This window comes from Bombus affinis, chromosome 16 (assembly GCF_024516045.1).
Source record: "Bombus affinis isolate iyBomAffi1 chromosome 16, iyBomAffi1.2, whole genome shotgun sequence".
NCBI lineage: Eukaryota > Metazoa > Arthropoda > Insecta > Hymenoptera > Apidae > Bombus > Bombus affinis.
Window position 1 is genome coordinate 6,620,098 of NC_066359.1, and position 13,461 is coordinate 6,633,558.

General features: G+C 30.5%; 1 protein-coding gene, 1 long non-coding RNA gene and 1 other non-coding gene across 4 annotated transcripts; 2 read left to right on the top strand and 1 right to left on the bottom strand.

Annotated features, from left to right (window-relative positions):
• Nucleotides 1-1,681: 1,681 nt before the first annotated feature.
• LOC126925633 (uncharacterized) lies at nt 1,682-11,777 on the bottom strand. Its single transcript, XR_007714029.1, has 3 exons — nt 11,639-11,777; nt 6,165-6,229; nt 1,682-5,929 (listed from the first exon to the last, which is right to left on the bottom strand). It is a non-coding gene; the product is annotated as an uncharacterized LOC126925633 (long non-coding RNA).
• LOC126925625 (protein maelstrom 2) lies at nt 9,107-12,897 on the top strand. Of its 2 annotated transcripts, none has more exons than XM_050741392.1 (10): nt 9,107-9,291; nt 9,675-9,876; nt 9,967-10,350; nt 10,431-10,594; nt 10,673-10,921; nt 11,036-11,164; nt 11,267-11,309; nt 11,380-11,448; nt 12,531-12,587; nt 12,674-12,897. In XM_050741392.1, the coding sequence occupies exons 1-10, from the start codon at nt 9,172-9,174 to the stop codon at nt 12,685-12,687; spliced, it is 1,431 nt and encodes a 476-aa protein (XP_050597349.1). In that variant the 5' UTR covers nt 9,107-9,171; the 3' UTR covers nt 12,688-12,897. The 2 variants fall into 2 exon arrangements, with proteins under 2 accessions (XP_050597349.1, XP_050597350.1); XM_050741393.1 differs by having other exon boundaries at nt 9,148-9,291; nt 9,647-9,876.
• Nucleotides 12,037-12,228, top strand: LOC126925963 (U2 spliceosomal RNA). The gene has a single exon (XR_007714198.1). It is a non-coding gene; the product is annotated as a U2 spliceosomal RNA (small nuclear RNA).
• Nucleotides 12,898-13,461: the final 564 nt, after the last annotated feature.

A 13,461-nucleotide genomic window follows, 5' to 3' on the forward strand; every position in this document is an offset into this window, starting at 1 on the left:
CTTTTAAGAGAGAGTTGTTCATTTTCCAATTTTTCCTAAATTAAACGAGTAAATTAATCATTATAGTCGTGATATGAAATGTATTTTTATTGAATAGCGACGCCCTTGCAAAGGCAAGACTTGAAATTGTAGCTTCCCCCGAAGCGGCGCCTGACATATCCAGAATGTGCCAGTAACCGTGGTACAATCGGCAAGGAAGTAATTCTCTATGAAAAGATAAACTGGAAGTATGGAAAACTATTTTTTCGTGTGATTCTCTGTTTTTAATGAAATCAAACTTGAACATTTTTTTAGTATACATTTTATATATTTAGTGCATATGCATCCATTCATCTCCCTTTCAAACTGGAAATCGGAAACGAGTTTAACTCTATTGATAAAAAAGTGCGAAAGAAGAATAAAATATTTCGATCGATATTTTAATTGCACGATCCTTTAATAGATTTTAGCCAAAAGGTAGAAGAGAGAATGCATGGCTTCCTTTAATTAACAGATCCATCGAGCGCTAATTGCTCAACTTAATTGCTTATGAAAAATTATTTTTTTCTCTCGCAGGAGTAATTTGCAATGGAAGAATCAATTAAGAGACTATGAAAGAAAACATCGTAAGATTCCTACAGCTATGAATTGAACTAGAAATCGCAGTTTCGCTATGAATACGAAGGGAGGGGCGGGGGGAATATTGGATTTCTATGATAACTAAGAACTCCTTTATAAATGTTCATTGTTTGATGTTTGTTTGAGTACACGGATGGAAAAAAGCTGCGATGGGAAGAATCAAAATTGGATTGCACAGCAGCTAACATCGGGCAAACAATGAAAGAAGAGTAAATGGAGCAAGCTAATTTTCTAAAATTACCCATGAAATGTACAATTTGTGTCAGTTTGTTCTGATGTTTGTAGATATAATAATTGAGTACGTGAGTTTTACAGTATACTCTTGTAATATATGGGCAAATATAAATATTTGAATTTCTGACTTTCCTCTTGATCATAAAAATTACAAATATTATAAGTCCATATATGTACATATATGTATCTATTTCAATATATATAATTTAGGAAAACAAATACAATAACTGCCATACAAGAGCTGTTTTAACAACGCAATAATAGTTGTTGTTTCACGGAATTGTATTAATCATTAAATTTATTGATAAGGTATTTTATTTGGCAAAATCTTTGCGTTTTTATCCCCAGATATGTCGGTAAATATACACGTTCGATATACACCTTGTATATATCGAACGCAGATAATGTTACTCTCTACTAAGTCGGTAATGTTGCGTATGTTATCTGTATAAAATGGTAAGAAGCGCGTTGTAAAATACCGACCTCAAAAAATTGTTTAACTCAATCATCGAAAACGATTCATCTGATAAATGACTTTTAGTGTTTCATAGAAAAAATTATAATATTGGTCATGGTTGGTGTTAAAGTTAATTTTACTATGAAATAATACTGATTGCCCAGATCTCACCGCGTGGAGATTGCTGCTGAGATTGTGAGACGATATTCCATATGTGTATTAAAATTTTACCCTTCCACTACTAAAAAGATAAAAAACTTCAAGCCAGAAAATAAAATCAAAAAGGCTGAACCGATCGAATAGCGTGTTCTAGCGTTTGATCATGCGATAAAATGAAACTTCACATGCGCCGCGAGAAACCAGATATAAAGTGATAAATTCGAACAAGGATAGAGATGGAGTCTGGCGGAGTATTGTTTCTTACTAAAGTACACGTGTCGTCTTGGCCAATAGAACGACAAACCAAGTAAACTTTAAATAAGAACGGAATCGTTGACTTTAATTTCAGATCTAGTCAGACCTAGCATTAAATCCTCAGTCGATAACAAGAATCTTTTTTATGAGTTCCTAATTGCTTTTTTCGACTTATAAAAGGAAAAGAAACCGATGTTCTTTTTTATCTTGGATATACGAGTTAATGGTGAAACGAAGATTGGAAATAAGACTCTTAAAAATAATTTTGATTCGCGATATACGTCTTATCTAGAATTATACGACTTATCTACTTTACGCTACTTTATCTACTAAAATACCACTTTTAAATTATGCATGCACTTAATTACTATTATTATATTTTACTTATATATTAACCGTTCATACAAATACTTATTTAAAAATACCCTACTTAACCATAAATCTAACTTAAGAGTATCTTACCTACAAATTTAAAAAATCTCTACCTAATCGAAAATCTTTTCATCTGCATCGTAAAGTGTTTTCATGAGCCCTATCTATACAAATATCTAATTGTAGTGTAGCGACTGGAGGATGAGGAAGGGGCAAGGACTGCTGTATAAAATCTTGGATACTTTTCATGCATCTAGAGTCGTTACAGTCGAACATACTCAAAATAATAGTCAACACCCCATGGTATGTCAGAAACAAGGATATACGCAAAGACCTAAAAATACCAAGGGTCAAAGAAGAAATCAACAGATACGCACAAAAATACAAGGAAAGAATGACAACACATCCAAACCAGCTGGCTGCTGAAACGAGCAAAACCCATATAAAAAGAGGACTAAAAAGAAAACACCCCACTGATTTCATTAAAGGAATAAAATAAACAAACTCGAAGATGGTATCCCTCTGGGGGTAGCCATCCACATGTTATTTAGCAATAAAATTAGAAAAATTTACCAAATGTCCAGCTGGACAAATTATAAGGTACAAATTAAATAATAAAAAAAAAAACTCTAAATAAAATATACTGAAAAAGAAATGACTCTACCAGCCAAAAGGGCCATCAAAGTATCCACTCGATATAAACCCGAGCAAACCGTTAGTCGAATGTGAATTTTATGTATTTCGCAACTCTAATTTATTACACGTAACTTACGAGTGCTTTATTACATTTTCAATGTTAGTCAATCTACTATTGACAAAAAAAAGAAAAAAAATATAAGATTCCCGTGTGAATTATTTATTTGCGCAACACTAATAGCTATTAACCTATGCACTCAGGTTTTTAAATATTCGCAACACTAAAAACGAGACATCCAGTGCAGCCATCTGTATAACTGCGGTGTAACTGCATGGGATCATGCAGGATCGTGTTACCACACTCCAATGGAAGAAGATTGGGCATGATACAGGCGCAACAATACTTCGAAGAACGCGGTCATTTGTCAACGCAACTCTAATTAGAAGATTAATCAAAACAATCGCGATGAGAGTCCGCAACACTGATTCTTAAAACAAAAATAAAGTTAATTTCCATACGTGAATATTACATACTAATTGCAACGCTATAAAATTAATGAAAAGTTAGCGTTTCTAAATTTAACTTTAAACGACAGGTAACAAGATAAACTCTAAAGTATATAACTCTGTAAACAGTTCTAACAACTCAAAATCAAAATTACTAAAGACAATCGCGATGTCATAACTCGCAACACTAAAACAAACACGATTATCGTCATCTCGCAACTCTAATTCAAACCGTAATCAGTCTCTCATGACGCTAATAGAAAGCCGCGAAACTTTCCCGCAACTCTGACTCAATTGTAATCAATCTCTCGCAACACTAATGAGAAAAGTCACGATTTGCCCAATATGGTGGTGGACCGACATATACATCGGTCAAGGAAGAAAATACTACAACTATAACTACAGATGGTAAAAGCGAGCATAGTGACAAAATAGTAACATTGATGACTTCCCATGCTCCGGATGACCCAGAGGATGGGAAGCCATTAGTAGTTGCCCTCTTGAGTGGCAGTTTGCCGGGCCTCTTCAGCTTATAGCCTCTTCTTTCTTCGGGCGCAATGCCCGCTGAAACTTAAATCTAAGCTCGAGTCTTCTAAATCGCAAACAAAAAAAGACTTATAAAGATGAAACAAAAAGCGAAAGCTGATACAAGTGCATATGGACTGACCAACGATCACAGCGATGCTCGAGCGATAAACGTTCGTTTCGACTTTGCTCGCGACCACGACTGCGAAATTCGAAAAATCAATAGGCAAAACTAGAGACGAGAGCATGCTCTACTCGTGCCAGTTTCACCATCGATTTTTCAAATAAATTTCCAGAAACAGGTTGGTCACACGAAAACGCGCCTACCCGACCCAGAGACTGTGCCAACCTGCCCGGCCCTACCTACTTATAATTAACGAACACACCAGAAAGTATACTACCTATCCTACCTAGCCCTATATTTAATAAATGGCAAAACAGGCACACCAACACACTCGCTCCACGATTCTCACACAAACACTCGGGCGCAAAGGACCTACACTAGAGAGGACGTCCCGGGACACCTCCGACACCCGAGCTTAACACACACACATGCACACTCTAATTTACGTACCGTTTAGCTGAAATCAACTGACGAAGGCTAGGGACCATTGCGTGCAAACACAATAAAAATGAAAGAATAAAAAACAAAGTGTGTTTATTTTACAAAAAAATATTAAATGATACGAAATTTGGTATCATTTACTAGAATTTCATGACAAAATTAATAATATTGCTATCTATAGTTCCATATTTAATAGAGAGTCTGTTTCTACAACTTGTGATTGAAATAATAGTGTAGATTTATTTTGTTAGTATTTAAATTTATAAGAAACGACGCAATTCCACAGCCTAACAACACACACACAATGTGGAAAGCACGTCGTGCACGATACACTAACGCGTCGTCAGTCGCTAAAAACATTATCATTTTATCAATGGTCATCGTACCCATTGCCTTTCTCCCGCCCAAGTAGCACCTGGACACGTGAGCGAGATCCTGGCAATGATACGGAAAGAATAAAACCTGAAAATCCTAACTAAAAAAATATTAGTACGTCTGTTTTGTATTTAACGGGCTAATCTTTCTGCATTCTGCATCTTCAAATTTTATCTCAAGTTACTATCACTATATTTTCTACTTTGATTAATTTAATAAATTAAAAATTCTAATAATGAAAAACATAATGATTCACTCAAATAACTGACTTTATATTTTAATTAATTATTAAAATTCTAATTTTCTAATATATTTCTAATAATTCTAATTCATATTAAAACAAAATATTGACAATAAATAAGAAATTTGTTTAATAATTAACTCTAAATTATATGCAATTATATGCAATTAAATGCAAGCCTCAGGCAGTCCCTTCGTCAAAGCATATTTTCGAAAGCACAAAAGTAATGTTCAGAATTTGTAGCTTTGATTCCGAAATCTGCCAGTCGCGAAGTTTCTTCTTGCACAAGAAATTGAATACATCTTTGTACGGTACCAATTGAACATTAACATCTTTATATTTTTTTTACTTAATACTTAAATTCAAATATGAAAGACGAACAATTAAATTCTTTAAAATATTATGTTCAGAGAACACAAGATGAAATGAAAAAAGATTTATTATTGTCACTATCATTATGCAATCATTGGAATTTTTCATGTAACGAAATCGGAGGGTAACCGATTTCTCTGCAAGGAAATATTTAACCAAGTCATTTCAATACATATTATTTATTCAAATATTCACATTTCATTTATATATGTATATTTGGCTTTTGCAAATATTTAAATTAATGCAATTAATATCATTATATTAATATTATGTAATAATATAATATTTCAATCGTCAATGACATTATTATTAATATAAAAAAAAGCGATGTGCAAGAAGATCTATCCTGAACTAATATATAAAATACAGATAAGAAAATGTTACTACTCACGGGTATAATAAATACCCGTGGTCACTATGCTCGTCAAAAATTCTACGTAATACAACCAGTTACTCGTGTCGATTCGGACCTTTCGTCCTACGACATGATTGAGTGACTAGAGGAACAAAAATGCATGCAACTTACAATTACATGCAAAGAATGTCGTCCTTTATATTGTTGTGGACCAAGGAAAGTCATCGTGAAACCATCATTAAATCAAAGAAGCGAGATCTGGAAGAAATTTGTAACAAAGTTTTAACAAATATCTGTATTATAATTTCTTCTTAAAGACAGCGTTAATTATTTGAAAAATTTGAAATAATGAATTTCATGAAATTCTAATAAAACTATTCCATTCAAAAATGAGTTTAAATTTGTCAAATTTTTGATGAAGTTGTATTTTTTAATTAATAATAATAAACACAAGGAATAAAATTAAATTTAAAATACAAAGGTAGATACGTACATTCTCAACTTTTGAAGCACTACTAGGTTCTTTTGATGTAACAAGAAGAGGAAGGAGTGAAAAACCTTTAACAAAAAATGAATTATTATAATTAGTTCTGGAACACACAATGATGATTGTTCAAAAAATTTAATGAACAGGAAAAAGTGAAAAACACTTAATGACACAAATAACAATCGGCGAACATTGACTCTAATTTCTTGTATGATTATTATGATGAAATTTAATGAGAGCTATGTACTCTAAAGAATATTGAAAATAATATAATGCAACAAACATTGACTCTAACGACCGCATTGCGCGCGATCACAAAAATTCTCTGAAAGAAAAGCTTTATTAAAGGGTAGGGATTAAAGAAAAGAAGCAATATATTTTTTTCATATCTCTTTTTCTTCCAACAACTCCGAGTGTTTGTTCATGAAAATATTATTACTATATTAACAACAACAAATATTTAATTAATACGTTAAAAATATTATTAATGTTAAATGTTTACGATTTCATAATATAATTGATTTGTAAAAATCAGACAGTGAATGTTCGCCATTATAGTTTCGAATATAGTTTGTGCCGATAAAATATGGCGCGCTCTTTTTTACAGTTAAACAAAGCTGCGTAATACGAAAAAGACGCGATGCGCAAAATATGTTCAAACCTATCAGTGAATATCAAATGTAATTAAGTAATATAATAAAATAATTTCTTTAATATTGTCTAATTTCCATCTTAGTATTCGTAATGAACCACGAAATTAATTTAGAATTCCGTTCTATTACGTATCAATTATGTTAAGATTATGAATTGTTCGTTAAAAATATATACTGATCGAATACTAAATAAACGTTACCAATTATTCAATAATATTAGAAAACAAACGTATAAATGATTCTGTCTCTACTAAAATGAATCAAATATTACCAAATCTCCACAAGAACTTGTTGAATTCATCGCCGATCACCTTCCATTCTTTTTCATTCCGCGCCATGTTTGTTAATTTCATGGCGTCCTTCTAATGTTTCCTAAGTTTCCTCATAATCTGCTAATAATCTCAACAAAGATAGACCAAAACAATAGAATAAATGTATTAAAAGAACAAATTGTATAAAAGTGAAACAATGGTCAAGATCAAATTGTTTTTAAAAGTTCATTATACGAACTATCGGCAAATGTGACAACCAAAAACATGGTAACGCAATAAAGATAATCAAATAGTAGGTTATAGAAGATTGTAATAAATTATTGAGTAGAAACGTACGTTAATCAAAAAAAAAGCGTCGGTTTCAGCACTAAAAAATGTCTATAATAATACTGCCAGAGAGGAAATTCCACTTTACTATTACATTGCAGAAAAACAACACCTATCACGAAGTAATAATAACAAAAACAAACGTCTGGTTGCTTCGAGTTTCGACTCTAAACTGACCCCCGCCCCACAGCTTGCGCAGCGAATTTCGGTTTAAGAGAAGTGGAAAGAGAGAGATCGCCGACAAGTCGAGCGCGCACTGATATGGTTGTCGCCAAATTCCTAGAAAAGATACCTAATATGCTTTCGAGAGTTAGCATATTCTATTCCAACTAAAGAAGTCCATAGGTTAGACTGAAACGCAAAGAAAATAAACATGCATGAGCTAATATAATTTCAACAAAGAAAATTTATCGATATTGAAGTATTCTAACAAATTTTAAATTCATTTAACTTCGATTTATGTTTCAGTACTCAGTTAATAAATCAGTATATTTTTTTGCTATTTACATACAATGTTGTAAAAGCGTATAACATAAAATATATTACGATACAGTTCACGGATATCAGAAATAAAGAATTTGTTGATTTGTAATTTATCAAGAATAAAATATTTATTAATTAATTATGTACTGTTTCCTGAGCATTACAAGATAAACCGAAGAAAGGTGCATTTTTAATTTGCAAGAATATTGAACATATTGGATGATGATGCATTAGATTAGGTCTAGAGGAGGAAAAAATACAGTATCGATTATTAATTAAACATTAATCTTCAACATATTAAACTGCTTAAGACATATTATTGAACAAATGGGATATCGGATAAAACATCAACTTTTTTAAAAATATTCCCATTTTAGTATTTTTAACAATAATTTATAAGGTGTTCGAATATTTTTGTGGATTGAAAATTCACTTTGTTCTGACACTTCTTCTAATACTTAAACAATTTGTTTGAAGTCAAAAGTTCTTTAGTTTCTGACATCTAAACATACTATACTTCAATAGACTAAAATATTTTTGTTTTCTTACGTGTATTTATTTCGGACATAGAACATAGAAGTCAAAGTTATATTAATGCCCGAATATTTTCGAGACCAACTGTATGTATACATATACAGTTATAAGTATATGTAACTCTAACTTCGTTTTTACTACATTATTCACTCATGTAGTTAACTTTCATCAACTATTATTGTTTATATGTAATATTTATTTACTGATAGTAATTATTTCTATATATATATATTTATATGTTATGAATTGTCGATATCATAATTCTAATTAATACTATTGTCAATATATTTTTGTATAATAACTTAAAAATGAGAGAACTGCTTCATATTCTCACAATAATAAATTAAAATTATCTTTGAAAAAGATTATTATCTAAATCTCAATATATAAGTATTATATATTATAATTTCACTATTAATTCCCAATAAATCTATATATATTATAATTTCATAACTAATATGTATATTATACAATATATTAATAATATTAATATTCTCCATATTCTTTGCCTCCAACCTGTCAATATATGTCCTATCCAATATTCATATAATATAAAAATTCCATAATTTATAATTAATAATCAAATAACGTATGATTGTAATTCATATTTCGAATTATTTTAATTCTTCGGTATTGAAGATGGCACTACCAACAAATGTCAGCTCTATGCGATGTAAAATCAAACAAAGGAACAGTTCTTCCCGGTTCTTCGTCGAATGTGGATTGTTGAGCATTATATAGAACATGTCGAAAAATGCATTTTATTTCTTTGCTCTTGACTGGGCGAAAGAGCAAAAGAAGCGTGGTATATCTGTCCCAAGAAATATGAAAGAACTTTCATCACTTTGTAGCGAAGACTGGAAGGTGATATATTTCATATTTCGGCAACTTATTTAACAATTTATTTAACAATTTATTTCAATAATTTAACTGATCACGTACCATTCTTTGAATAAAAAATATTCCAATTTAATAGATAATTGTAATTTAAAAATATATATCATTATTTAAAATACTTACATAATATAAACATTTAGAAGAATTTGAATGTAAATGTTTGTGTTAACATACAAAGGTCATTTTAACAGTAGAATAACTGACTGAGAAATTTCTCAAATTTTTTTATGTCCCTATATATAAAGTGATATTCAAGAGAATATGTGATATTAATGATTTTTAATAGTTATTTGCTGATAAAATTTTTTAATGGAAATTACAGTATTTTATATAATTCTATGTTATCATAGAATCTTCCTCCACATGAAAAAGGAATTTATAAGTCTAGAGCAAAAAATAACAAGATAAAAGACCAGATAACAGTAGGTAATAGAACTACAATTGGTGAAAATGTAGCTCAGCTAGAGTTAGAGCAAAAGAGAGAGGAGGAATTTCAACAAAACATGCTTCAATATATAGAATCTATAGTTTGTATGGGTGTACAACATAATAGTAAGTATTCCAAATTAAATCTTCTTTTCTAATAAGAACTTTTAAGATATTGATTAATTATTTAACATTTAATATTGTCATTTGTTACAGATTTGCAAAATCTAAAATTCATATTTATACATGTCAATTGGTTTTATAGAAGAGACATAGGAATTAACAAGTATGACTTTTGTCCTGCAGAATTTGCAGTTGCAGAATTTAGTATACAAAATGGTATTCAAAATATATACCATGAAATATTAAAGGTAAAAATACCTTTAGGATGGAAAAGAGATGCACTAGAAACCAGTCAGGAAACACACCAAATCCCTATAGAATTAGATGATGGAGAATGTGACTTCGCACTTATGTATAATAAGTTCTCCAAATTTATGAAAAGTAATAAGACTGGGAGAAGGTATCCTCCATTGTTCACTATGAAAAACTTATGTCCTGTTGTAGAATCACTGCTACAGAGATTGAATGAAGCAAGCGGTAACTATGGATATTTATAACAGTTTACAGAAGATAATACAAAATTTTGGCAACGTTTTTAATTAGTAATTGTATTTTAGGTGAATCTGTTGATGACTATCTAATCTATTCGATAGAAGCACTGTTTGCAGAATTACGAAACGCTGCTGTACGGAGCGTAGACAATCGCAGCATTCCTCTTGTTCTTGCCGAAATGGAATTTGCAAAAGATTTCTTATCCAGTACACGTGGCTTCGAGTGTGAAGTATGCATACAAAAAATACTTCCAATCAACAATATTATATAATACTCTTAATAATAGTTTATTTTGGTTTCCATATAGTTCCATAAAATTGTAGATGTACCTCAATACTGCAGCAAATCCATAGTAACAAGATGGGGTATGACGATATGTGATTATTGCTGTGAATACATGAATATTGAAATGATCGAAGGTGTGCATTGCCCATACAAGAATTCCCTCGAATTTAATAAGGAAGATGCTGCTACCGCAAACACTGATGACATTGATCTGAAGATAAAGGCTTTAAAAATAATGGAAAAGAGGATAACAATTGCTGATGCGAATGGAGTGAGTAATAAATTGTTGATTTTCATTATATAAAATTATGTAAGAAAAAGAGAGACAGAGAGGGTGATATTGTTTCATATTCTGACAAATACAAAATTTCTTCAATATAATTAGGTATCTGAAGAGTATAGGGATAAGGTATCTTCACGATCTTACGAAGAAGAGAAAAATAGACGAATGGAGAGTAAAGTGGACATAATTGATCATGCTAAAGCTAGTACATCCCAATCCAACACTGCAGCTGTAAGTATAAGTATTTCAAACTGTCGCGGCTGAACTTCCAAGCAGTTAATTCGAATGTACAAAGTATAAAATTTGAAAATAATTTATTTCTCAAACTTTTAGCTAAATTTGCCAATGCGCCCATTGCGTGCACCGAAAACAATGGGTAAGTATATTTTTGTGTCCTACTTACATCGATTTTGTGTGATATAACTAAATGTTTTATAATATTTTAGCTAAAGCTCTTAGTGGAACACAGGAAACCTTCGACCTTTTAAACGATGTTACCAATTTTCCTCCAATTGGTGAGACATTAATTTCTAGAAATTATTTTTTTCTTTTTAAATATATTTTATGAATTTCCAATTACCTATATTTCAAAGGAGAGTTAAAAATCTATAATGTATACAACAAACAAAAAAATTATAACAGGTATAAAGAAAATGTCAATGAAAATGTATACTTTGCACACAGTAGCCTTGAGAAATCACTTACCCTTAATGGTGAGGTTAGAGTTTGGCTAGGATTAGGTTAGAGTGTCCAACTATTTTATCCTGTATATAGAGTGTAAGAAAAATATCAGTACATTTGATTATTTCCGTATTACCAGTTTATTCGGTGAAAAGTAATTAGATAAAAATATCACATAATTGACTTTGCCTTAGAATTTCCAAAAATTTGTTTATAATATGCAATATTTTTATTTACATAATCTCTCTTAAATCAAGGATAGAATCAGTCTTATGAATTGTGATATATGCTTATCTTACACCCTATACATAAATAAAAATAGTTGAAAACCCCACCGCTAGGTGGTTTCTTTGGAGTACCGTTTCTCGCTAGGAAAATTAGGAGATACAGATGTTATATTCAGAAAGAAAATCAGGATTATTATCGCTTCTCGGCCTTATGGCTAAGATCAAAGTGTAGTATCTGTTCTTATCAGCTTAATATCTGATACACTTCCCATTGGGAAGTCAGAATATTAAACTGATTTTTGGAATCTGACGGAGGGTTGGTGCTTGCTCCACCTCTGTCGTGAGTCAGCCTAGCATTGCAGTGCCGCTAGGATTGGCTTGATAATTTATTTAAAAACATAATGTTTTAAATTTATTACTTTGTATATTACTATTACTTTAAATATGACTTTTCTAAGTAAGATATACGATAATACTCGTTTAATTGTAGTACCTTTCTATCTACAAAATATGAAAGTTACAATAACTTAAGAAAAATAGTGCACAAATAATTTCAGTAAAATATATATTATAATAAAACATATTAATATTTTGTGTAAAAGTATTTTTCTTTACTTTTTGCGGATTATATATGGTACAATTTATGTGAAGTATTTCTAATTTTAAAATCTTTATTTGTTTTAATATAGGAGGACGAGGTACAGTTAGGAAAGATACTACAAAGTTAAAATTGCCTTTGGGCAGAGGTAAAATTTTATATATTAAATTGAATCTTAATATACAATTATATTTAAAGATTTTATAATAAGTTTTACTTTACATTTGTATGCAGGACGTGCAAAATGATAGGACAAATAGCTTTTGGTATGAAAGAGATTGGACTTTTTCTATGACTACAAATTCGTATGGAATCTTTGAAATACGCTCTTACCAATAAGACTTACATAACTTGTGTGTAATTTATTTTATGAAAAAAGAACAATATTTTGTTACAAACTTAGACATAAAAAAAGATGAAAGTTCATAAAGAAAATATACGATTAATTTTTAATGAAAGTGAATTTTATTATCTAAACCTTGAATCTCAAAATAATTTGTAATTTTCTTATTACAGGATTTAAAATGCTAAACTGCCTTATAAAAGTTTTTGTGATTTTAATTCTGGTTCTGTTTTCATACCGTTGTGTTTTGGATATCTCTTAGACTATGTATAAATTTTATTCAAGAAAAGTTAAAGTTATTCAAGAATGCGAGGGTTTCCATAAATGATAGTATTTCGTGGAATTAGACTTACTTCTTACAAGTGGCTGATTCGTACATTCTTCGCGTGCATGGCTGACTCATACATTTCAAATTGGCGACGGCGTGCCGCCGAGTTAGATAACTATCTATGTATATATGTTGTTTCGAAACATAATATGTATAAATAAAAGTTATTTATTAAAAATAAAATGGATGGAATTCATTTAACAGACGTTAATTTTTAAGTCATCAATATGGTAATACTCTATGAAGATATAGTTTCTAAACTTGAGCCCGAAATTGATATTTTATAGAAGTCGATAGTACATACAGCTCCGTACTAATGGAATTCTTTATTATACGTTATATTTTTATATT

Coding starts and splice junctions, on each gene's coding strand:
- LOC126925625 (XM_050741392.1), top strand. CDS start 9,172: ATGTCGAAAAATGCATTTTATTTCTTTGCTCTTGACTGGGCGAAAGAG. Junction 9,292..9,674: donor TTTGTAGCGAAGACTGGAAG/GTGATATATTTC, acceptor ATGTTATCATAG/AATCTTCCTCCACATGAAAA. Junction 11,165..11,266: donor CCCAATCCAACACTGCAGCT/GTAAGTATAAGT, acceptor TCAAACTTTTAG/CTAAATTTGCCAATGCGCCC.